The sequence below is a fragment of the Cylas formicarius genome, unplaced genomic scaffold (assembly GCF_029955315.1).
Source record: "Cylas formicarius isolate icCylForm1 unplaced genomic scaffold, icCylForm1.1 PGA_scaffold_7__23_contigs__length_41026272, whole genome shotgun sequence".
Lineage (NCBI taxonomy): Eukaryota > Metazoa > Arthropoda > Insecta > Coleoptera > Brentidae > Cylas > Cylas formicarius.
The window spans coordinates 15713640-15740878 of NW_026844352.1; the positions used below are offsets into that span (position 1 = coordinate 15713640).

The window sequence follows — 27239 nt, forward strand, 5'->3', positions numbered from 1 at the left end:
GGCCCTAGGGGACCTCCATTGTACAGAACAGAGAAAAATCTTTTTTTCGCCGCTGATCATTTCTGTACCAATGGCGGTCCCCTAGGACCCACTGTTGCCGAGATATAAGCTTTGTTGCCAAGCGTGTATACTCTCGAAAAATTCGATTTCATCGATTTTTCGAAAAATCTTCGCCCCCTGGGGCGAGTTCGTAGCATGTAGCAGCTTTGTATCTCAAAGAAGAAACTTCGCGGTTTCTTGTCTTAGAGGGACGCATTGTTTTTCTATCGTGCTCCTGTGGACCACTATGGAACTTTCGGAAAATCGATGTAATTTTTATTATCCATGTATTCCGCATAAAATGAATTTCACGTATCGCCGAACTTCAAAGTCACGGCAAACGTTGGTAAATATAAAAAATTTGTATAAATAATAGCGATTTCCATTGACATTTTTCTAAATGTCTCATGCACCCTGTGTGATAGACGAAACCCCATGTTTTATTTTTTTTATTTACGGCTAATAATTTAACCTCGACAACGGCAAACCTTGTATATAACTCAAAAAATGTTCAGAGGCTATAGCCTTGGATGTCCCGGTTTCCTGATGTATGAATTTTTCTAATAAAGTAAATGGTTTTCGAGAAAATCCTTGTTTTGTGAAATCATGCAGTACGCCGTCTTAATAGTAAATGACGTCATCACATCTAGACTGAGTGTGAGGTATAGCGACTGTCACATAATCTTGTTCAAATATCTCGAGAATCGTATGTGATAAACGAAAACCGTAAATACAAAAATTGTAGCCTTCCATTCGACATATATTATTGTGCTAACCAAATATATAGCCATATCTTTTACGAATTTTGAATCACGGCTAATAAGTTAATGCCGAAAAGAACCATTTTCAGGGTGTTTTAGATTTCTAATTGAAAAACCCTGTATATAATCGAAAAAATTGTGCCGAATAGGTTTATAGTTTTCGAAAAAATATTTTTTTTCAGGAAGCCAAAATATCCTACAACAAAATTTTCAAAATTAAAAGAAAAAAACCTTCGCGCGATTCGATTGAGTCCAATTTTAACAGTTGAAACTTGGGTTCTATCTTTCTGCCAAATCTCAAGTCGATAGCTGCAAATTTAAGACACCTGTTAATTTTTCAATATAGTACGAAATATCTTGAACACCCTTTACATGTAAAAACCTTAAATACAAAATTGTTTATGCGGACTATATCGTCATATAAATGAAACTGACGTTTCAAATACAGTCTTTTAGTTATAGCCAATTTTCATTTATATGGGAACCCATTTTTCAGTTTTTTTGAACATGAGGCGCATCCTGTACATTTTTGAAATAATAATAATAATATAAAATAATAAAAGCCGACTCGTCTGCGTCTTCCTGTTCAAGAAATTATTCGTTCGATTAAACGATTTTGGAGAAATCGAGACTATTTTTCATTGGCTTATGTATCTCATGGACTGCTTAAGAGAAACGAAATCTGAAAGCCGTGTGCAAAACCGTTTGAAAGTTATAACAAATTAATGGCCCGTCTACAGATGAACAGAAAACAGAGAACGGATAGACAAAGAAGTGTTTCTTTCTCGACGCAGAATCCATCTGTACCAATGGCCCTGTAGGACCAAGCGCGTACAAGGAACTATTTTTCATTGGCTTATGGACTGCCTAAGAGGAACGAAATCTGAAGGTTGTGTGCAAAATCGTCCGAAAGTTATAACAAATTAATGACTCGTCTACAGAGGAACGTAGAACAGAGAACGCACAGACAAAAAAAGTGTTTAGTTTTCGATGCATAATGCATCTGTACCAATGGCCCTGTAGGACCAACCGTTGCCAAGCGCGTACAAGGAAGTTAGTGAGATTCTTATGAGATACCCTGTATAACAGCAACTATTTGATTTGATTAAAATCTGCGGTATTCTACAACTAATTGAAACAGGGCGTGATAAATAAAACGAACGCGTGTGCTTCTAGATATTTATTCCGATACCAATATGATGTCCAACCTCTTTATAATATTACTTACTCTTATATATACAAACGAAAATTTCAATTAACGCTCGTGCGGTCTGCGCAACACGGGTGAACACAAACGTCCTGCCCAAATGTCTAAATAAAAACCGATTTCAAAAATAATTTATTCAACAATGACAAATGACAACAACTCCTCGTAAAAACGAAGAACGCAATTTCATGAAAAATGTCTACAAATTATCGCGCAATAAATAGTTTCGTAACAACTCCCTCCCATATATATAAATACAAATTTATTTTACAGTCACATTATCGAACACAAACCGGTCAGTTCGCTACCTTTCTTCACGGGAGGCAACTTTTTCAACGTTACGTTTTCTAAGCCCGGTTTCAAAGGAACAATGTCCGGTTCTTCGCCGGGCGGGTAAGGTTCGTTGGGATCGATCGTAGGAACAACACTCTCTAAACTACTGGCACTAACTTCGGTCTCTTTCTCTTTCTGAGATATCACAGGCAACGGTTTGCTAATATTTATTTTGATTTTGTTACCGCCCACGCCGCTGGTCGGCACCTGTACCGGCACGTTCGACACCAATTCGATGTTACCGTCGATGGAGGTGACTAGTTCCGGATGAGACGGTGCGCTCGGACTTGTTTCCCTTGGCGTTTCCACGATTTCGGTCGTTTGTTCCGGCCTCGACTTTTCGTTGATCGATACTAAATCATCTAGCGTCGCAAGAAAAACCCAATGAGTTTTATTCCATACAAAAACGGACAAAATTACATAGAAAAAAACATTTTAAAGCCTAGATAAAATGGAAGACTAGTGACGTGATCGCTTTCCGAGCGAAATTATTTTTCTCTCCCTATAAGATTAGTTTTATACTGACAATAAGCTCATAGGTAATTGAAGAATTGAAAATTTGGGCGTGATGTTTCAGAGGTAAATTTTTATGTACAGCAACTTAATTTTTTTAAGTACAGAACTGCATTTTTTATTTAACATGATACCGAAGGGACTAATGTAAATTAGAAAAAGCTTCCTCAAAAAACTACGCTCGACATGGTAATACTTTATTGGCACTATCGACTGGGATGGGGAATAATACAAATAAATACAAAATTACCTATAAGAGAAATCTGTGGTCTAAAAGCCACTACGAAAAATAGTGTTTTTTGTAGTTCTAAGAAAAATCAATATGCTAGTTTTCCTTCTACGAGATGTAAATGTGTAATGTAACATATGTAATGTAAATAAAAGATGTATTTGTGTCTAAAAAACTTACAAGGTATTGTAAAGTTTTTGACAAAAGCTTTTTCTTTTTGCTCGATATTTAGTTTTAAGTGTATTTAAGTGTTTTTTTTAATAATTTAGGTTAGTTTTACTGTTTGTTTAAAGGATATTTTGTTTGACTATTATTGAAATTCTTCCTAAAAAAATGACCGCTCTGACCATTAGCGTTTCAGAAAACTGTGCGAGTAATGAAGGGTTAATAATTTTTTTAAAATTATTTTTGCTTAAGCAATGACCTAATAATAAGGTATAAGTAAAGTATTCAAGTATATTTGTTGTTGTCTACTTCCATTAGCAGCCGGATCTAATCAGTCAACGAAAATAATAAAATCTTTAAGTGACCAGTATTTATACTGATGAATTCGACGACTATCACTTACCGCAACCTTATTTGACGTTTTAAAATGTCGTTCAACCAACTCATAGTATTTAGACGTTATATTTTACTCTTTTCCTCTTAAACCTCTCGTGTAATCAGCTGCTAGCATTCTACAGTCAAAATTTCGGCTGCTGACTATCATGTGACGTGTAGGCTGCTATTGTGTGCGCTTATCTTTATTTCGCCTTATTACATATTTATGTTTTCTTTAGGGAATATATTTATGAATAATTTCGTGCACTTAAATTTACTGATCATTATTCGATATCATAGTGATACAATTAAACTGTACCAACTTGTCTTGAAATCGTCGGTGTAATAGTAGTATTACACGTCTATTGCTCCTTACAGTTTGCAAGGATACATAGAGCAAATTTTGACTAGGAATTGATGTCGTCACTGTACTATTTTTCTAATAAATCCGGCCATATACCCTTATTATTTGCTGACGCGCTACCTCTAATTTTAGGTGCTTTAGTACAAATTTTATAATTTTCTGTATATATCCGATGACAAAGGTAGGATGACTCTAGTCGCTTGTTTAAAATTGTTTGGATTGCATGGATAAATTTTAATTAAACTATTTAAAGATACAGGGTTCGGTTAAATGGGATAAAAGTTGTGAATTCAGATATGTAATTGCCTTATAAAATACATAATTATACAAAAGTTGTAGTGCAGTTTTTTTTTGTTTTGTCCACAACATGTCCTAATTTTCAGCTACTACTGACAACATTAAAATTTTAAATAGAATGGCCCTGTATTTTTGGCCGTTTTTAGAATTATTATAGAAACTTAAATGAAATTCATAATTAGTACAAAAAGATGGCATATTCTATTTAGAATTTCAATGCTGTTAGTGGTAGTTCAAAATTGGGATACTCTATAGAACGCGTTTCAAACCTACAACTTTTGTATTGTAACTTTATTTTTGCTGGAATTGAAAATAAATGTGCTAGGAAGAAAAATTGAAAAATTTGTTTTTTTCAAAAATAGTTCTTTAGGGGCATTATGCTTCTAAATACACAACTTTTTAAATCTATTGAAAAAGTGGCCACTATATTGCATTAAAAGTAATATAAACATTTTTTGGTTTGTTCTTGCACAAATAAATGAAAACAGGAATATATGAGGTTTTTTCTAAGTATGTTTACAAAATCTAGTTTGCTAACCTCAAAACACCAAGAAACGTTCTCATAAAAATAAGATCGCGAGTTGGTGGCTTTTAGACTACATGTTGATAAAACCGAGTTCTGTGATATCCACGACTGTTTGTAAATGCGGATCTTCTACTATTATAACCACATTTAGCGAATATTGAGAAATTTGGGTTCACCTCATAGTAAAACTGCTGACTCAAACATATATTCAAATCTAGTCAGCAGTTTGTGACAAGATTGATTAACTTTAAAATCGACTAAAATTTTAGTCGTGCATTAATTTAAATCAAAGTGTATATGTAAAAGAAGCAAGAATTGGTTTTTACCACCTTCAGTTGTTGAACCTGTAACATCCTTGAATTTAAATGGTCACTTATTCGGATATGAAAATTACTCAGTCATTCCTCAAAAAACGAAAAACTAACAACCTGTATGTCAAAAACTAATATTTATGTAGAATATCAGAACATTCTTTCATCTGTAAGTATATGATTTCAATATTACTCATATCGTTCAAATCACACAGTTGACTTACTATCTATCTTGTGTTAAAGTATTACCAGATTACTGTAGGGATAAACTATTTTTTTTGTGAATCTAAATGATCAGCAGTAAAAAAATAACAAAAGGAAACTTACCCGGGTCGATAGGCTCCGACTTAATTTTGATCTGCCCGCCCTTATTCAAGCTCACAAACCCTTCTCCTACGTCCACGAAACCGTCATCTTCCACAGGCTGCTTTTCTTTCTTCACCCTATTACTGAACACAGGCACCGCGTCGGCAGCCTGATCCTCATCGTCGTCATCATCCACGACGATTTTGATCGGCGCCACTTCATTGAGGATTACGTCATCATCATCGTCTTCATCTTCCATAGGTTCTTCAGTGGCATGCTCTTCGATCGGTCCTTCTTCTGCGGCCTTGGATTCTTCTTCCTCGTCGTCGTCTGGTAGAGAAACGACGTCATTCGGTGAACCTGGGACGTACTCTTCATCTTCGTCATCGTCTAAAATGATTTCCAGGCCCGGAATGAGCTTATTCTCTTGTCCTGTGAGCAACTCCTTTTTGCTTTCGTCTAGGGTTTGGTCCAGAAGAGACTTCTGGAAAATTATTTCAATAGTGAAATGTTGACAATTTTAATTAATGAAATTGTCAAAATTATCAGCCGATAATATTATATATAAAAATAAGTAATAAATAAATATTTCAGCAAAACCATACAATGTTTTATAGACAATATAAATAAGTAACAACTAAAATAGAATCATTATCATTCTTCAAATTCTAAATTTGCAAAAAAAGCATTAAACAAAATACTGATTTGCTAATACTAAAAATATTTGAGCGCATAATGGCTGATTCAGTGTGCTGTGTGGTGCACTCATTTATATTAATACTTTAAATAATGTTTAAAATTCTTTTATACAAATAAATATATATCATTTTTTTGGAAAGTAAATAAACAGCAATTAAATATCAAGATAGACACCAAGTGATTGGCATAGACAACATATTTTTCACTATTTAAATTAAGCAGCTAGACACAATAGACATTATTTTGACTGCAGTGTGTCTAGGATATTGCTCAAGTCACAAGTCTGGCGTTAAGATTATGAGATAGTTCCTGCTTATAATAAGTTGTCTTCAACATAAAGAATTTTTAACTTTATATGAATTGGTTTTTTTATACAGCAAATCAATAGCATAATTTTTATAACATACTTCGGGCAATTTGCACTTTCGTAGCGAATTTTCTTACCAGCGTTCCCCCCCAAACCACTCAAAAATCGCATTCACGTCTTCTTTCCCAGTAATATTTTCACCAAGAATCGCCCCCAAAGATATGATACTGCTTTTTCTTTCTGCATTTTAGATTCATAATTATGTTTATTTTTAAAAAGTTAGGTGATAATCTTTATAATAGAGAACAAGCTAGGAATTTGGTTTTTTCAGCATTAAGAGAAAGTTAGCTAGTGTCTAACCATTTATTTAACCTAAATATAACCATATAGACGCTTTTTTTGTAGATTCTCATTACTGGCCAGTTATGACCGTTTTGCTGATGATGCAGCCATCAGCAAAACGGCAAACTTAACCTAGATTCACAACTCGTAAGAATCCGTTAAAATACATATTAAACAACAGAGCCGCCGGTATGGTGGTACCTTGTGGCACATCAAACTCCACTAGACTATCACCATTAAGTACATTTTGAATTCTAACCTGTTGTATTATTTCCCGTTATCCGATCGCCACTGAGTCCAACATTTTTGGCAGGTCCAAAAATATACTCAATAACTTTTTTACCCTTGTCAAGGTTTTGTCCAATACCCCCCGATACATTCTGGTGCATACTCCATATTCAACCCTCCTCTGAATCCCCACTGATGCTCAATTTATATTTATTTAAGGATGCTAATTTACACTTGATAAACTTTTCTATGATCTTACTGATAGTACTCATAGTAATAGGACTATAGTACAATAGTATAACAATGACAATGAAAAACTCCTGTACTGAAAATGCTATTTCCAGTAGGTTTAAGTGTTTCAATAAACAAATATGATTCTGATCAAGCTATATATTTATTAATATATCAGCCAACAACATCAGTAAGATAATAGACGCAATATACATCAATGAATGTAAATCACAATTAAAGTAATATTTATTAGGATGATACATATGAATCCAAATTTGAATGTGTAAATAAATAATCAAAGTTTGGAAATTATGAATTGCGTTAAATATATATTCTTTAATATCAATTTAATTTAGACCTCTAAACAGTTACCAATTAAATGGCGCCAAGGCCTTGTGAATAACAGTAACAGAATAAATAAATATAATATTCTAGTAAAAATGAATATAGTAATTTGTTAACATTCTATTTTTTTTATAAAGCCTTTCAGGTTATGACACATTTTCTTAGTAGTGCCCTTTAATATAGTTTTTATACTTCTGTAAATTGGCGAATCTTGTTTCTTTTTGGTCCTTGCATATGCATTTTTTAACTTATCATTGCTTCTTGTGCTGTAGTTGTATCAATTTCACATTTGTTTTAAGTTTCTTCTAGTATCACGCTTTCACGCGTTTTTAAATAAGTTCATGTACTTTAAGTGCTTTATTTTGTACGAAGCTATTATACAGGGTGTTTTCTAATTGAATGTCAATAATTAAAAGGTTTTCAAAAATAACATATATTTTTTTAATATCTTTAGATATCTTAATGAAATCCGGCACACATGTACTATGTATCAAGAGGCATTATTTAGTGTACCACATTTTTTTTAAATACACAGGTGGCGGGCGTATCGAATTTAACTTGTCTATTTTGGCAGATACTGATAGTACGCCACTAATTTCTCTTAAAATAAAAATTATTCTATCATTGATGGTACGTGAAGTGAAAATAAAAACCGTGCAACGGATTAAAAAAAAAATAAATCAAATCTGCTCATAAATGAATGCGAATGTCATCATATTGATAAAAGAAATCAGTGGCGTGCAACTGACTATCTATGAACAAATAATACTTTGGTGAATTAGGCCACTGCACTAGTTAAAACGATAACTTTTATTAGTGAAAAATAAAATATCTATCTAAAGCAAAATATCTAATTTTTAGTTACAACTAGAGTATTTCAGAAAAAAAAATTAGAAGACCGCTCTTTTACAGTTTTAATTAAATTATATAACATACTAACAACAAGATAATCTTATTTAAATTTATCTTATTTATTTAAGTTTACGTACTTCTTTTTTTATACTTCGATTTTTTGAAGTATTTTCATACTACAAATTGACAATTACTTAAGTAAGATGTGGCAAGTGGCATTACAGATATTAAAAAAATATAATTTGTTTTGAAAACTTTACCACCCTGTATCTCAAAAGTTAAAGACGTTTAGGACATATATTCATATGAAGTTTTCTTTTTACAATGAACTAAAAAGTCGCCCCTTTAATTATTGAAATTCAATTAGACAACAACCTGTATACCAGCTGCCTTGTTTTTTGCTTTGTTTTAACATTGGTACAGCTCTTTCCATTACTCACTCATTACTCAATTTGTTTATCCAGAAGGTGCTTTTGAGGCTTGTTTAAATATTATATAAATTGTTTCATGGGCGTTTAAGGAAAGTTTCTTATAGCACAGCCTTCAAGAAACTGCTTTAAATCTTAACGATATCTTCAAGCTGCTCCATCACCCGACTGATCTAACGCAGTGCCATCAGCAAATTTGAAGTACTTTGCTTTTAAGTTTGCATGTTTTTTATAAGCCACTTTGGCAATACAACGAAGTATCTGCCAATATTAACGACTGCAATTACCTCTCAAGCTTTAAAAAGGAAAGTGGAAACTATATAAAACAAAATATTGTACAGGGTGTTCAAATAAGTTGAAGTAAGCGGCTGTATCTCTGAAACCACGAATTGTACAGATTTGCGGCAAAAAATTCTATAACAAGTTATGAAAAGAAAGTATTGGAAATAATTCGTATCAAGCTCATATCTATGCCGCTGGGGTGCGTTACAACTATGTTCAGGTAGAATAATACATTTTACTAAATAATGTTTTATTATGAGTTTCTGGAGAATTTTTGGCTCATCGCTTTTAATTGTAGAGCATCCAATTATGATTGGGCCTTTTTTTAACATTTGAAAAGCAAATTATATTTCAAATTTTTATGGTCAAGTAATAAATGTTTGATTTCATCTACTTTCTGTTTCTGTTAAAATAATGGTATGTGAAATTGCGGAAAAACATTTAAAAAACTAGCGGGAGCAGTGTAAACCAGTTTGTCAAAGGAATGTTTTTGGTTAATAAGCACGAGTCCTTGCCCAAATATGTTGAATTTCCTTCCTTATTTAATGCCAAATAAAAAGTGATGAGTCAAAAAATGCCGAATTTTACAATAATTACAGTGTTCGTATGCTTTTATCAACTTACAATAAATCAATATTTAGTAAAATGCATTTTTCTACGCCATCATAACTATAACGCCCCCAACGGCATAAATATGAACTTGAAAGTTAATTTATTTGCCCACCCTACACTTTAATAATGAATTTTTTGTTTTGTTATTTGCTGTTATTGGTTTCTTTAGGTTGTTGTATCGGGGTCTGTTGGGCAAAAATAAGAGAAATAAATGTATGTCTGGCTATCAAAGTGCTAAATAAATAAGTACCTGGTAATCGTCATAACACACGGGATGGTAGGTTTTATTGTCCATTTTAATGGCGTTCCTCAGGTGCCATTCTTCCTTTTCCTCATTGAAGAACTGCTCGAAGATATCCCGGCAAACTTCGCAACGTTCGTTGGTACTGCTCGGGTCTGCGAGCACGCTAGGAATGTCGTTTTCTTCTTCCGCATCTTCAGCCGACACCTCAGCCTGCTGTTGCTGATCGAAATAATTCTTTTCTGAAATTTAGACGACCGTCTTATTGCCGAAATTAACCGCCAGATAACAACGCGTACCCCTCTCTTCGAGATCCTCGATCTCCTCGTAGTTTTTCCAATCGGCGAGCGAGTAGTACCATTTCCTACTGGCTGCCACCCTAATGTTCCTTTTTCCTTTCCGATTTTGCCGGAAATGCCAATCTAAATGCTGACTATATAGCATGCTGGCTTCGGGAGGGAATCTCATTCCACAACTACTGCATTGCATCCCGGCGTACAACGCGGTATACAACACGCTTTGCCTAATTTTAAGAGTTTCTGGTCTATTGAAATCTATGGGCCTCATATTTTGTATGAGATTGCGTTTCACTTGTTTAGGAGGCTCACCGGCCTCTGTTCTGCCTCTCTCTTTGGGTCTGGTCGGTAAAACTTTTGTCATTACCGGCGAATCCTTTTTAACCGGTTCCGACGGTACTGATTGTGCGGCTATTTGTTGCGTACCAGTCTTTACAAAGCCAGACGCTACTAATTTCTGGAACAGTTCGTTGATGTTCAACGGGGGCAACACCGCAGTAGCTGAGTTATCTCCTTTGGTTTCTTTGACGTCCGAGCTGCCAGGGACGTTTTCTACTTGGTAGCTTCCGGCAGATGGCGCAGACGTCATCGACGTTGACAGCGCGTTTGATATTACATCGAAATTGTCTAAAACGGCAACGAAATATCGAGTTAATGAAGCTTCGATTTTAATTAGAACCGAGTGATAGGTTACTTGCCACACCGCAGCGCCTGACATTTGTACTATTTTATAATGTGTAAAATTTTTGTGGTTTTTGACTGCGCTGATAACAGATAAACGTTTGTTTTTTTCTTCTTCTATATTTTGAGGAGTTAGATCTATTTTTTTTTTATTTTTTGACTACACAGATTTTAAAACAAATTTCGATTAGTTAAAACTTCTTGATGACCAGGAGAAATCATATCTGTTTAGATTGCTTTGTTTCTTCAGAAGTGTGAAAGTGTTAAAAAAACAAATATAAAAAAATAAATAACAAACGATAAAAATAGTCCTACTAAATAATAAATTTAGAAAACGAGTGCTAAAGTAGAATGTAACGACATGAATAGGCGACAAAAATCTTGTTTTTTCTATATATATTACTTTTTTGAGGAGTTAGATGGTCATTTCTGTTACTTTTTCAATTGACTAAGCAGATTTAAAAATAAATTTTAATTAAGCAAAAATTTTTGATGTTGAAGGTTACAAGATGAAATGACAACCGATAACAATTTTAAATATGTTAGCAATAAAAAGGCAAATGTGAAAAATAAATATAAAAATAAATACTAAATAACATTGTAAAGAGTGAATGTTTTGAAAAGGAGTGTACAATGTGACGACGTGAATAGGCTAACCCGTAATGCAAAACAAAGATCTTGTTTTTCATTCTACATTTTGCTTCTCTAAAGATGTAGATCGACATTCTTATCATTTTTCTAATTTTAAAACAAATTGCAATTATTCAAAACTTCTTGATGTTTTTTTTAATGCATTGGTAAAAAAAGAAATATAAATAAACTGAGTAACAAAACACTTTTCTATTTTTTTGACAACGCAGCAACATTAAATCCTATCTGGTTAGATTAATTTTTGTTCTATGTGTTAGTATATGACAAAAAATGAAAACAAACAAAAAAAATCCTACTAAATAACAGATCGGCAACACACAATGCAAAGAAACGTCTTCAAAAGAAATTTCAATTAATTAAAACTTTTTGATGTTAAATCTGGAAATGTGAAAAAAACGGCGTAAATGGGACAAGTCTTGTTTTTTCCATCTTTTACATTTTTAAGGAGTTTTTGCTATTTTTCTGCTTTTTGACTACTCAGATTTGTAAAACAAATTTTAATAAACTAAAACTAAACTAAACTAAAATTTGTTCATGTTGAAGAGCTACAAGATGAAATCTTAGCTGTTGTACTAGTACTGTTGTTCAATGCGTTAGGAAAATAAATTAAATTATAAAAAATCCTACTAAATAATAGACACACAATGCAACAAAAAAATGTTTTTTGCTTTATATTTCGTTCATTTGAGGAGTTAAATCGGCATTTTGTTACTACGCAGATTTTAAAATAAATTTCAATTAATTAAAACTTCTTAAAGTTAAAATAAATAAAAATTGTTTTCAAAATACAAAAAAGAAAAACAAAGTCAAGGATCTAACTTTATATTAATACTTTCTATATATTTATTTCCCGCTAAGTAAGTGTAGAGTTTTTGGAATGTTTTGACGTCAGATTTTAAAACGAGTTTTAATAATTAATTAAAACTGCCAAATATTAAAAGGTTACAAGATGAAAGACTAGCTGGTTAGATTACTTTTTTTTCAGACGTGTCGACAAAAAAGAGAAATGTGAAAAAAAGTCCTAATAAATAACAAGTACATAATCTGTGGAAGTGCAAAATAGAAAACACAATATTTTGGCCCTTTGAGCAGGTAAATCGACATTTTTGTTGGCCGCTAAGTCAAATAAGTGTAGTGTTGAGTACGCAGATTTTAAAACGAATTTCAATTAATGGAAACATTTTCTTTCATTTATTGAAAAGGGTTGGCAAAAAAAATTAAAGGGGGTCCTAACAAATACGATAAAATAAGATAAAAAAATGATGTTTTTTTTCTATATTTGGCTCCTTTGAGTTAGATCCATATCCTTGTTGCCCGCCAAGTCAAATGTAGGAACACATATCGAGCAGCACAAATAACAACAAATGAAACTTACTTAAGTTGGGCTGCAACAGATTTTGGAAGAAACTGGGTGACTTTGACCTGCTGTCAGGCGACTCTTGCCCGGTCACGTGTTTTCCATCGTTGACGCCGGCGCGCATAATCTGACCGGTTTCCGAAGTGATAACCACCGAATCCTGACTATCTTCGTCCAGTGCTGGGCTCGAACCTCTCTCTCCTTCCATATCCCGAATCCTCACGTGTCCCGGCTTAACACCTTTCGGTAGCAGCGAGAACCTGATAAAGTGTTTTTTACCGTGGATAGTAAAAGGTTTAGGGAGACCACCAAATTCAACTTCAAAAGGCATATCGTTTATTAAGACTGTTTTCAATCCATCTACAAACTTAAGAGTACTCTGCTCTCCGTCAATAACAAATTTTTGCTCTTTGGCATCGAGAAACACAGGCACAATTAACTTAGCATTAATTATAAGGGTAATCTTGCCCGCCACGAGGTCGGTCCTTTTGCCCTCGCCTATTTTTACTTGAGGCACGGGCCCGTCCAGCAGTACCGAAACCGAGGTACCGCCGTTTAAGGTTATGTTTATGGGCGCGCCGCCGAAATAGCACTCGTAACCGACGTTGTCGACGAAAATTTCACGCGTCGGCACGCCCAATTTCACTAAGCGCGGATCGCCATCTATCGAACACTCTTTGTAACCGTCACCGAACGACAGGTAATACGAGTCGGTTCCGTTAAAGGTGACGCGTCGCGTACCGCTCTGGAACGAGATTTCCCGCGGATCGTCCCAGTTTAAAAACACCACCGCCACTTCGCCGTATGTCCGTACGTCTCGCGGAATACCGTCGATGTTAATTGTCTTCAGGTCCTCTTGGAGTACCGTTAACTGTTCCGATGTTGGATCCGTCGAGGTTACCGAGTCTTCGAACTCTGGTATATATTGGTTGCGCCATTTTGGACGCGGCTGCTGCATCCACATACGGATCGGCGGTCGGGACGAAGGACCCGGCGTCCTCGTACCCCGACCACGCCAGTGCTCCACGCTGTGACCGGAATGAAAAAAAATACTAGCTTTAAACATAAATAACAATATTTTTGTTTGACAGTTTTTGGGAATCAACCTATCATTCGGATATTGTATCATGTATATCGAACCAAGTTTGATCTAGGTAAGTAAATTATATCTTTAAGTTTTGTTCACTTCAATTCAATAATTAACTGGTAATAATATGCTTTATTGAGGATATTGGAGTTTTTGAAAGTATGAAGATCATGATTACTTTTTCAAAAGCCAAGACGATATACTTTGAGAAACACTTTACATATAGACATATCAAGACTTTTAATAGAAATTAATGGAAACGCTAAATGAATGATCTTATTTCGTGTTTTTTCGTTGTTGCAGTAATTTTATTTTTATTTTAAAAATGTACTGCCTATTACCTATTTTGCGCTGCTCGAAAGGGATTTTTTTATTTGGTAGTTTTTTAGAAATTTTTTAGACAAATTTTGTTGCCACCCTATTTATGATTTATAAATTATAAAGTATTTTTATTTTTTTATATCTGATATAATTTGTGAAAACTTTTAACATTAAAAATATTTGACTCGCGGTACAACAAATGGCTTACATCCTGTAATAGTGTACTTAGAAAAATAGCGACTAATAAATATTAGTCAATAATTTAACTAATTAAATTTTTGTTAAACATTAGTTAATTCAATATGTATGTGTAGGAATGTATCTATAAAAATATATGGCGCCCTAACGGGGTGTTTTTAAATAAGTGGCCAAACTTCAGTGGATTCTAGTATCAAAATAAAAAACGCTCCGTTAATTTCCGAATGTCAGAGAATGGTTTCATGGCAATCAATTCAACTTAAATGAAGTCTGAGGTTGTGTATTTCTCTGAGAAACAAGAAGGGACGAGATATGGCGGAATAGCTTACGCAATTTTGAGATGCTTAATGCATTATGAAGGATAATCTTAGCAATTATAGTACTCGTAACAGAGATAATATACAGGGTGTTCGGAAATTTGGAGGAAAGATTCAATGTGGCAAAATAATGGTTGTAAGTCATGTAACAAAAATGCGAAATCGTAATATTATCCGAGTTATTGCTTGTCAAAATTCATTTTTTAAAATTTTATTTTTAACTCCCAGTGGGCTTAATTCTCAACGGACTAAGTTGGCATTTTACACACAGCCCTGATTTAGTAAAAGTCATTGTTACAAAATAAAAGTCTAGAGTGCACTTTACCTAGAACATTATTTTAAATTTTTCCTGTATTTATTTAGACTGATATTGCAAAATAGAATACATTGCTTTAATTAATAATTGAATCACAAATCCTCAAAAATTGTTACTCTTGTTTTAAGTCGATAAGTGTTATTGTTTAGCCACAAATAGACTCTCTATATTCTCTTATATACATACACATTATTTTAACTAAATTATTATAGCTAAATCACCCTGTAAATTTTGTTTTTGTCAAGAGTAACTCTGATGACCCAGTACAAGATATTTTCGAAAATAAAAAAAAGGAGACATGTTTGCGGACAAACGTTTATTAACCAAACTTAAGCTATTTTCTATTATCACTCTAAAAATAAACGGAAACATCCTCATGGATGGATCCAAAAATCTTATATATATACTTTAAAAACAACTGAAATACTGGTGTCGAATTGAAACAGCACTTGAGAGATGAAACTATAAGAACTTTTTATAATGCAATTGTGCACTCCTCAATTAGTTAGGCAATACTTTTTTTATTAGGTAGTAAATCATTTACAAATCATATACTCAGCACAAAATCGCAGTATCTGATGCATTTACAACTTGCTTCTACAGGTGTCATGCTTACCCTATCTTAAAGAGTTTGATGTACTCACAGTATCTTGTTTATGTATCTATCTACCATCTATATGAAAATATGCACATTCATAGTAGAAATAGAGAAAATTTGCGGATACAAGACTATAAAAGCGTATGACGTACTGCCTGCTAATATTCAAAATATAAAAATGGCCATGATAAATTTAAAAAGAAAAAATGTTATTATGGGTTCTATGTCGATTTTTAAAGCTTTAAATTTGTAATTTGTTATATCTTGATTGAGACTGAAGGTTTGGACATTGTCTGTGTAATTGACTATCATCTCTTTGAAAAATAAATAAATAAATAAATCAAAATTCAAAACGTACTCAGAATGTTTCCATTTAAATATCTAGAGATTATAAAAATCTTCCGAAATTATATCTCCACGATATGGTTTTATTTCGGAGAATAATTATCTTTGATCATATTTACCGTATAACTGGAGCACCGTGCGCCGGTCCGGCTCTAAACGGGGTCCTCCTAGCGTCCCTCGGATGAAAATATGGCTCGTTCTGCGGAACCAACACGTTGAACCTCTCGTCTTTGTCGTTGTAAGAAGGTCTCGGCTCGTAATATTTCGTCCTGTCGTCCCTGTCCTCGGACTTATCGTCCGAGTTTCCGTTGATGTCGTCGTTCGCTTCGACGTCGTGAAACGGAGGCGTTTTATTTTGGTCGTCGTCGACGTCATCCTCAAACTCATCGTCGCTAATCGGCTGCAACGAAACGTTCAATGCGGAGTCCTCGTGGTCTTTCTTTTTGGCCTCGCGCAGTTTGTTCTTCTCGATTTGCATGAAGATCTTGTTGAGAATGTGCTTCTCCTGCTCCTTGGTCATGGAGCCGGACTTGATGCACTTCTCATCCTCTGGGGAGATGATGATGGCCTTGGCCGTATCGAGGGGGGCCGGTTTCACCCTCAAGTCCTGATCCTTAAAGTGGGACGCTTCTAGTTTTTTCTTGTGAACTGTTGAAAGAAAACGCCCAAAATTTCAGTTTTGGTTAGTATTTTTACGTGCTATGAAAACAGTCGCACTATTTAAAAAAAAAAAAAAAAATGATAATTTAGTTATAAAGTGTATGTAATGCTGATTAAAACTAAATACAACTATAGTTTAAAGTCTTAACTAATTGCTTATTGCTTTTTTTTAAGTGGAATTTTCATGAACAATCTTGAGAAAAATTATGGGTAGCCAAATTCTCTACATATGCATGTTTATTGACAATGTGATATACTTTTACTCCAACTCTCCCTATTCTCATAAATATGCCTTGTTTAATTTTCTTTTATAGACTTTTTAACATTCCACTGCATTAAATAATGGTTATCCACTTTATTCTATCAATAAAGTTGTTTTACGAATTGCCATATCATATAACAAAATCAAAACTTCCAGAATTTACAATGCTTGAATTTCTTCAGAAATACTACATTATAAACACCTGGCTAAATTGTTCAGGAGTAGGAATTTATCTATAGCGTTTAAAACAAATAATACATTGAAGCAGCTTCCAATCAAAATTAAGAATCCAATGAATTTTCCAGATCAGGGGTGTTATTTAAACTGTGATGATTATAATGCAGTGTGGACAGTCTGGCAGAAAGATCTGCGAATGGATTCACAAATATCAGAGTTTGTTGAAAAAGTACAAGGACACTGATTTGAATATCTAGTATTGTTTCAAAGTTATAGAGTATTTTTCAAAAATGCGCATCTTTTCAACAACTCCAAATTTTGACAAAATGCGTTCAACCAAGTTATTGAAATTTACTTCCTAAAATGTTCTAACATCCCCCACTACTTTTCCTTAAGAGATAGCGGAAAAACCATTTAACGAAGAAGAATCGAATTTATGAGAGCTTTACAACCTTCACCATTTGAATCTGTAATAAGAAATTATTTCTGAAAAAATGGGATTTTAAATTCAAGAAAGCGATTGCGCCCCCTGGCGGTCGTTCCAGAAACTTAAAAATATCCCGCATAAAAACACATTGCATAAAAAAATGAGAATATTAAAGATAATTTCTAGAGAAAAAGAAAACTATATTTAAAATGTCTTCCATATTTGAATGGTACTATTAGTTTTGAATTTTAGCTATATATTAGGATTGACTGAATTTGATAAATGAATTAACTTATGTAAATAATATTGTCTGATAAAACTAACAAATATTGAAATATTTTTAAAAAATTAGAATATCTGGATTTTATAATATTTAGGTGCAAATTTAAAAGATTTGGCCAAGTTACTTACATGATTTCGCCATGACTTTTTCCCTGTTGGTCGCGCTCGCCAGTTTCGCCCTAATGGCATCCAACTCGCTCTTCTTCGGAGACTGTATCTTTTCCGTAAGGATTTCGGCTGAAGATATGATCGGCGGAGGCGGAGTCGGCGGCCTCTCAGACTCGACCAACGGAGCAGTAGCCTCTGTACCAACCACGGATAACTGGCGCAGGTCCGTATCTTCGTTTCCAAACAGTCTAAAATATTTCCAAATTAAACAGACTTCATTTGTGAAGGTCCGTCGGTTACTCACACGTCGAAACTCTTCGATTTCTTCGACGCCTGGTCGGGAGCATCCGCAGACGGCCGCTTCTTACCGATTACGGTAGGCAATTGTCTCAAATCGACGTCCATGGCTTGAGCTACAGGTTCAGGGGTAGGTTCCGATGCTATAATCAAACATTCGTTTAACCGACAACGAAATGACACGTGATTTACACCTTTGGAAAATGCTATGCAGAAAGTTTAGAAAATTAAAATGAAACCTTCGACACAATACAACAATTTAAATACAAATACATAAGATTCCTGTAAAAAAAAACACTATAAAAAGGAAGATAAAAAATGTTTAGAAATTGGAAAGCTTAGATAAAATATTGGGAAAATGAGACAAAATAAGCCAAATAAGATAAAAGATACTAGTACTCCTTCAGCCGCATTTGATTTTGTAAATGTAAATGTAAATTTTGTAAAAATCCAGAATATTTATAAATAGTATTGTATACAATGGGTTCCAGAGGTAGCTTCTTAATATTAATTGACAATAAATTAGACGATATGATTAGTAGAAAAAGTTGGAATAGTAAAAGGGTGCCGGAGGAGTTCTTGGCTCATTACTGTATTGTTCCCAATTTAAGATGTGCCAATCTACTGGTATACATTTAATTTGATTTAATTGATTTTTGGCGCATTGTATTCATTTGATACCTATTTGGGGAACATGTAATAAAATTTCCTTTGAGAAAATGTAAGTATTACAAAATACTTATTAACCAATGCCAACCAAAACCAATCATATAAAAATTTAATATTTCTAAATTGAACATATATTATAGTTAGAACAAGGTAAGTCAATACAAAAAATAGTGAATAATGGTCAGAAAATAAAAATTGATATTAATAAATAAAGTTAATCATGTATGATATGTGAATAAGATGTCAAAAATCATGTTACAAATTAAAGAACTCGGTTATTTTGATACTCTCCATACCTGCTAATTTTGATATTGTATACGACTATTTTCTTACAAATGCCAATAAGAATTGAAAGAAGAAAGACGTTAATTAACAGAGCTAATATTTCAAAGTGTGGCTCACCAGGTGAACATCAGTTTTCCTGCCATATCGATACCATAGCTGTGAAGTTTTTTAAAAATTGTTTTTTATATACCTCTGCCCCAAATTACAACTCAGTACTTCATTCCTATAAAGATTGTAGTATTCATATATTTAAAAATCAACTGAAGAGTTTTATTTCTGGAGGATTTTTGATAAGTGATATGTTATTTTCAGGTTGATTAAAAGTTTTTAAAGTTATGTTTAATTAAATTACAATTCTCAGATTATAAAAATTATTGTATTTTTATTTTTAATTTACTTTAAATACATATGTACCCCAATAAAAACATAACTACTAAACAAGAAATAGAAATAATTTGGATTTGGAATGTGTAATTGTAGTCTAGTCAGAGTTAACACTGTTTATAAATTTCTTCTAAATTTAGACAATAGCAAATGAAAAAAAAAATACAACTGCAATGGTAGAGGCCACCCACCTTTCTCACTGACGCCTACTTCAATACGAGGCTGTTTATCTGGAGGCGGCAGAGATCGCAAGTCTTCGTCCTGCGGTAGGTCCGGACTGGACGTTAGATTATGCCGAATATAGTTGCGGTTCTTCCTCGAATTTCTACCACTTTTAAAGGCAGAAGTATCACTCGCATCGACTTTTTCCAGTCTACTTGAATCGTTCGAACCTGGTGACTCACTTTTCTCCCTTTTCCTATTATTCTTGGGAGATTTTATTTTAATTGTCTTTGTTAAAGAATCTAAACTACTAGAACTACCGCCACTGCTCAAAATTGATTTATCTGAATCGGTACCTGTTACGGGCCGTGAAGTTTTTGGTGGGGGGTCAGTTTGGGATTTGGGGAGTGTTTTGGGTCTGGCAGTTTTATCAATTTTATTCGTTATGCGGGGATCTTTACGAAGGTCTTTTACACCCATTTTATTATTTACATTTTTATTGTTTTCAAGAACGGCAGACTTCTGCCTTACATTAGAAAGAGCCGTGCCCGGTTGACTAACTACTGCCTTCGGGGGCAAATTTGTGCCCTGCTGCTGTCTAAGAAGCCTCGGATCGCGAATGGGCTTGGCCATTGCCAAAGCTCCACTCGTAGGCTTTACTTTGGCTTGATTTGCCAGATTGTTTTGGAACCTCTGACCTATTACTGAGGAAACCTGCAATATATATTTGTTTTAAGTAAAATTCAAATCACCATGATATAATCTTACAACTCCAATGGGTTTTGATTTAGCCTTGCCCATAGCTTCCGGAATGAGCTGTTTGGCAACTTCTGGTTTTAACAAGATATTCTGAAATAAGATAAAGTAAATAAAGTAGTTCAAATCACCCAACAGGAAAAAGTTGAGTCAATATGCAGTTTGAAATGCAAATTTTCTAGAATCAAAGAGCATACAATTGTTTGGAAAATGAGACCTGGGTATTTAACAATTAAAGTAAAGCAATTTGTTAGCCTCAAATTTATACATTCTGAAAAGAAATAGCAAGAAAAGATGTAACTCACGGGAGGTGCTCCTGACTTTAATTGTTCTTGTAGCTTAACTTGTGTTTGCAGCACTTCAAGCTCCAATGTTTTCCTCTGTAGCTCAAGTAATTCCTTTTGTTTCTGAATCAACTGCTCCTGCATCAAGAGGGTCTCTTTATCTATATCAGTTGAAGTTCCTTTGGGAGGTGCCTCCTTGGCAGTAGATGTAGTCTTAAAATTAAGAGGAACTTAGTATTTTGATACACATTTGATAAACAATATCTTACTGTGCTTTTTAGAAATTTGGGGTTAAGGTGTATACTGTTTGACGGTTGTGCTGTCACAGGCCAAGCAGGGTCTATCATACTGATCTGAACATCAATGGCATATAACTTCATCTGATGGAACACATCATTCCAAGTTTGCCTAAGCTTAAACATTTCAGCTCGCGTTTTCTCATCAACCTGCAAAGTCAATATTTTAGAAGAATAAACAAATGTGACTTCAATAGGTGCAAATTTTGGTAACAAATCGTTTCCCAAGATAACTTTAAAAAGTTACTCACCTCTTTAAAAACATTGCAAAATGTAGAAACAATATTGTGACCAAAGAGTGATGTGTAAGTTTGGCCCACATTTTTGACGATACAATCAATTAAGTATAGAATTGGTAATTTGACATCAGTAGGTGCCTGAAAATATCATTCCAGATGAGATGCTGCTGCTGTTAAATATTATTATCTTTTAAGACAGTAGCTGACGAAATTGAAACTGATACTGACCCAAAGAAGACATTTTATTATATTTACTGACCTAGAGGTTTTGAAAATATATAAAGAGTGATGGATTGAATTTTAAAATGGTTCTACTTATAGAAACTTTTTAGTTATTCCTGTCTCTAGTCTATTGAAAGATCTGAGAGCTGTAATAAAACAATAAAAACACTTCGATTTTTTCAACTTACCTACTTAAAAAACACAAATCCAATCAGGGATATTGCACAAATGTTATATAAAATACCACATTTTCACTTTTCATAGTAAAAGACATAAAAATTAGTAATTTGATGTCTCATTTGTCAGGAATAATGAAACAAAACAAACAAAATGAAACACCAAATCAAATGAAAAAAAAAAAAAAATTGAAATGAAAATGAAATTTTAAGATTATAAAAAGTAATAAAGATTATAGTTCCTTTTTTTATAAAATAAGCACTTTGTACGCCATTGCTTGAATTGTTACATTACTTTTTGCATTTGCTTGGTAGTCCTTTAAGAAAATAGAGTTACGTCCAATTTATAGACATAAATTATTTATATAAAACTTTTCTTCAAGGAGACATATTGTAAATTACAACATTGCTGGGTACAGCTTCAGCCACAATGTCTTGTAAATAGAGTGTTTCCCAATCAATAGGCAAATAATATACTGTTACAGTTATATCTACAAAGGGAATCTTTTAAACAAATTTCTAATAGTAAAATTAATAAATGATTTAAGTTGGGTAAATTGATTCCCTTTCTTAAAAGGATTGTAAAAAGAGTTGCGCCAACCTCATATAACAAAGGGATAAAACATTTTATTTATTCATTATTTATATTGATTTGAGATAACTAAGGATATTTTGTTTACATAAAGAAATTGTATCACTGTCGGCTTACTAAATAAGTACTAACTTTTGCAAGATGTGTTTCGATAGCTTCCACTATAACTCTGGCGTTTGGAAGATTCTCTTCTGCCAGCATTGTCAGAACATTGATAAGAGGCTTGCTATTGAACGTTAAATCCGCCAAACTGGACGTATATTCTGCCTTAATTTCTTCGGGAGTCGTCATCTTGCACTAATATCACAGTCAAAACGGTGTTTTGGGTCACCAATTACGGCTAAAACAGAAAAATCCCGTGTTATCACTACAAAACACTTCACAATTCCTTCACTTTTGACATATGGTTCATACGTTCTATTTAATGCTATCGTAGCAAAAAAAGCGATCGTACCTTCCGCCAACAAACTAAACGGGCCTTTGTGGTCGCCCGAATCCACATTACGATTTTTTAAAAAATTTAACAAACTTTGATAACGTTATTCGCTGAATTGCGTGCACGCTTACAATTAGTAAAATGGCGATCTAACGACATCGACGTAAACGATGAAAGTTATTTGACATGCGCACGCTCGATAGTCGGCTATAGTCGACAGAGATAGGACGCGGCTAATTTGAAATTATATAGTAATAAAATCGACCATACAACTGATTAAAAAATTAGTCTTTTTAAATAAAATTATTTATCGTAATGATGAATTCATACAAAAAGAAAATAGGCAGAGTCGATATGTTGTCTATGTCCTTGCTTGTATTTATAAATTTAACAAAATATGCTAATACATTTTATTTACTTGTTAAAATAAGCAGCGGTTGTCACGCTACACATAACCTCTTCGGCAATGTATTCACTACTTTTGTGGAGTGATTTGTTAATCATTATTAATAACCTTCAATTTTAACGGTAATATTTTGCATCAGCCTTTTTATTTCGTTTAAAAATTAAAAACTACAAAGTTCTTTTATAATCGTGAATGTTTCAGTTTTCGAAATTAGTTTACGCAAATTAAATAAATGTACACTACATTTTCTTCTAAAACGTTTTGTGAATATAAACGGAAAAGCACCACAGTCGCTATACCCACCGAAAAATCGGTTGGGTGTTTTAATCAAAAAACAAACCATTGCTTTTGTCGAAATTGATCCGTTTGAAGTACAAACAGCTGAAGATAATAACTGATTACATATTTACCCATTCAATAAAGATAAAATTCAAGATACAATGAGTTAAATTAAATCTCAGTTAGATCTTAAATAATATATGTGGCCTTTCTTATACGGCTGTTGTAAAGTTGCGGTGTGACGATGTAAGGACAATGGGGAAAGACAAGGAGTTCGTCCATCCAGATGGAGGTTATGGGTGGATTATTGTAGTATCAATTGTTGTAATAAATGTAAGTGCTGATAGTGTATTTTGGTGATAAATTGTTTATTGTTTCTGGAGCTTTTATAAACACTTAAGTATTAAAAAGTTCTGACCATGATACTCTCTTTTACCAAGGCTAGTGACGTTGCTAAGTTTGAATCTAATTTAAATCAATGAACAATTGAGGATGTTAAATAAATGGTTTATACAACTATGGCAGATCCCCGAAAAAATTGGTTGACTTTATTTGCACAATAATATTTTGCTATAGCACTCCTAATATTACTTACATTATAATTTGTATTAAATATAGGGTATGTTTTTTTAGTCGTCGCTATTAACATTAATACAATGTTTCGGAATTATATTCAGAGACGAATTTAAGGAATGGAACATCACTTCCGCTCAAACATCATTCCTTCTTCATCTTCAGAGTTCTTTATATTGTTCTTTTGGTAAATATAGTCAGTATAGTAGTGAATAGTGGATTAAAATAAACTAATTTCAGGATTTTTCTGTAGCCCCTTACTAAAAAGATATTCAATGAGAATGGTTGCTTATATCGGTGCCACTCTAATGTGCAGCGGTATATTTTTAAGTAGTTTTGCAACTTCATATACATATTTAATGTTATCGGTATCCCTTCTGACTGGTAAGAATTCATGCTGCTCATCATAATAGATATATTTTGTAACTGTATTTTTCTTAGGTATCGGGCAAGGTATTCTAATGCCAGTGACTTATTTAGCCACATATACATATTTCAAGAAAAGACTGACCATAGCTGTAAGTTTATCCGTAACTGGAGCTAGTATTTCCTCTATAGTAATGCCAAAGATTTGCGACTCTTTGTTGACTTACGGTGGGCGGAGAACGACAGTCTTGATTTTATTTGGAGTTTCCTTACTTTCATTGTTGGCATGTTATTTGTTAAAGCCAATCAAAAGTAAAAAAGCGACAGAAGAAGGAATCCCACTGGAGATTGAGGGTCAAAATGGAGTCTCCAAAAAAAGCGTATGTGTTATAGAGACCCTTTTGCAGGCAAATTGCTTTCATTTGTATTTCCAGCAAGAAGGTTCTGAAGAATTGCTAAAAACTCCAAGCAATGAAGTGTACAATACTACTACAATACCTGCCAGAAAGCAAAGAATCTGGACCAAAATCTCTAACTTGTTTGATCTACAATTGCTGAAAGATATACCATTTGTATTGATTATAATTGGCCTTGGTAGTTCATTTGCAGCTGAATTAAATGTGATATTGATGCTTCAGTTCATTTTGAGGGAGCTATCGGGCTTGACTAGATCGGAGGTCGCGACTGCAGTGTCAGTACAGTCAGTTGCTGACATTATTGGTCGACTGGTGGTTCCATTGTTATCCCACACTTGTAATGCGCCATCGAAGGTGATGTATTGCGGCGCTTTGTTAATTGCCTGTTTTGGAAGATTAGGTAAACAAGTGATAATACCTCAGTGTTCTGTTTGGGAAGGTCATTTTTTGTTTCAGTCCTTTCTTGCTTTAGTTATTCCAAAACAGCAGTGTACATTTCAATCGCTATTATTGGCCTGACTAAAGGATGCAGGGCAGTGTTTCAATCCGTTATAATTCCAAAATATGTTACTTTGGACAAAATTCCAGCAGCCACTGGTTTGCATATGCTGTTCACTGGGGCCGTCTCACTTATAATTGGACCTATAATAGGTAACACTTTATATTCACTTGTTGCTAATACTAAATTTACACTGACAATTTCTTCATGAATGAAATCTCGTCAAACAATTTCATGAACAACAATTCAGTTATGTTATTTATTTTGTCATATTATATCACCCTACAAATTTTTGGTCGGAATAAGGAAGTATTATTAGTATTAGTAGACTTCGACAAGTTTTTATTGCATCTGGGATTTCACATGAGATTTAATAAAAAACTTTTCCGACAATTTTTTTTTCTTTTGATGTTAGTAAAAAATTTAAAATTTATTATATTTTTACATTTTTGTAGAATAGACTTTGCCTTCAACATAGCACTAAATAAAGAATATTGTCAATAAAGACAAACTACACAGTTCAGCATAATCTCTAAATACTATGAGTTGGTTGAAGGGTCAAATGACATTTTGAGACGTCAAATAAAATAATGTATAACCTCTTGAAGAAATTCATCAATTATAATTGTCAGTGTAAAACTGGCACACGTAATTAGATTAAAATGACATTTTATAGGAGCTGTACACGATCAAACAAATTCGTACGTGAACACACTTCACGCGGCGAGTTTTATATCGGTCTGTTGCGTGGGACTATGGATTTTCGAGAGTTTGTATTGGAAAAGCACCAATATTGAAGAACAAAATAAATGATACATATCATGGTCAGATTCTTACTTTACTACCAATATGTTTAGTTGCGCAGTGCAGTCGTCTTTTCTTTATTTTTTCTTATAGTGGTTGTAACTAAACTCCATTATTTGTACAACGTTGGTTAGCATATAACTATGAGATCATATAGTGGAATAACTACCGTAAAAATAGAGGCGGCTTGATATTTTCCTAGATAAGAGAATAATTTTCCGCTCATGCCTCTATATTTCACCCACTAACCTGCACTTTGCCCCATTTTTCTTCTAAACAGCGATTTCTACACACTTAACTCGTTTTTCCAGAGCACTTAACGAGATCTAGGCATATTTTCAGAAAATACTGCCGTAAAAATGGTGCATCCATACTTTTTGACGATTTGTCAGCGGCCATGTTGGTCGTTGAATGTCGCAAAGTTATTGGTTGAAAGGGTGATTTTTAATTTCGCGCATGCGCATGTTGAATGGATTTTCTCAAAAAAAGGTTTCATAGCTGTTTTCTGCTTTATTAGTTCCTGTTTTACGGGCATAGGACTCTATATCTCTAGTAGCTATATGGTTGTTAAAAAAACTGTATAACAAGTTAAAAACCCTATAACTAGGCCGAAAAGTCAATCGAAATTTGACAACACAGCATGGTAATTTTGAACTGGCGACACAAATACAAGTTTCAAAGGTGACGATTAGATTCTGTGAGTAGCATGGATGTGGCCGGTCTTTTCCTCGTGGACTTCTAACAACCACAGCCAAGCTGTTTTTTTTTTATTGTTTTGTTTATAGTATATGGGTTGGTCAGTGACCAACAGCGTAGTCTCAAGACTATGTGTTTAATCTTTGACTAAAATAAGAAGAATCTTTTCGTTGTTTTCGTTAAATGAAGTAACAATAATGGTACAGTTTTTTTTAAAATACTCTTTGGCCGAATGATCGTAGCAGTCTTGGCCAACAGAAGTAAAAGAAGAATAAGAAAAATTCTCTTTTATTAGTAAGACTTTTGGCTTAGAATGCAAAAAGTTT

At 33.7% G+C, this 27239-nt stretch overlaps 2 protein-coding genes across 9 annotated transcripts in view; one reads left to right on the top strand and one right to left on the bottom strand.

The window, feature by feature from the left end:
- Positions 1–1971: 1971 nt before the first annotated feature.
- Positions 1972–23038, bottom strand: LOC132704583 (uncharacterized). Its single transcript, XM_060674675.1, has 15 exons — positions 22893–23038; positions 22571–22778; positions 21461–21586; positions 21183–21359; positions 20935–21126; positions 20642–20722; positions 19903–20587; positions 18381–18516; positions 18098–18324; positions 16280–16808; positions 12997–14006; positions 10293–10916; positions 10003–10235; positions 5448–5910; positions 1972–2702 (listed from the first exon to the last, which is right to left on the bottom strand). The coding sequence occupies exons 2-15, from the start codon at positions 22727–22729 to the stop codon at positions 2281–2283; spliced, it is 5064 nt and encodes a 1687-aa protein (XP_060530658.1). The 5' UTR covers positions 22730–22778; positions 22893–23038; the 3' UTR covers positions 1972–2280.
- Positions 23039–23324: 286 nt separating this feature from the next.
- LOC132705357 (monocarboxylate transporter 13-like) overlaps positions 23325–27239 on the top strand; it is a 51987-nt gene continuing 48072 nt past the window's right edge. For 5 of the 8 annotated variants that reach the window (XM_060675901.1, XM_060675902.1, XM_060675900.1 and 2 more), the window contains exons 1-6: positions 23325–23892; positions 24193–24319; positions 24373–24516; positions 24574–24878; positions 24933–25314; positions 25371–25565. In XM_060675901.1, coding sequence (XP_060531884.1) covers positions 23815–23892; positions 24193–24319; positions 24373–24516; positions 24574–24878; positions 24933–25314; positions 25371–25565 — 1231 coding nt within the window. In that variant the 5' untranslated portion in view covers positions 23325–23814. Of the gene's footprint in view, positions 23893–24192; positions 24320–24372; positions 24517–24573; positions 24879–24932; positions 25315–25370; positions 25566–26089; positions 26233–27239 lie in introns of those variants that run through there. The other 3 variants (XM_060675903.1, XM_060675898.1, XM_060675904.1) reach the window with 3 other exon arrangements.

Excerpts from the sequence above, each read along its gene's own strand:
- LOC132704583 (XM_060674675.1), bottom strand. The coding sequence starts at position 22,729 with ATGACGACTCCCGAAGAAATTAAGGCAGAATATACGTCCAGTTTGGCG. Across the intron at positions 14,007-16,279 it reads CACGGTGCTCCAGTTATACG|CGTGGAGCACTGGCGTGGTC; the intron begins GTAAATATGATC and ends TTCCGGTCACAG. Across the intron at positions 5,911-10,002 it reads TGTGTTATGACGATTACCAG|AAGTCTCTTCTGGACCAAAC; the intron begins GTACTTATTTAT and ends ATAATTTTCCAG.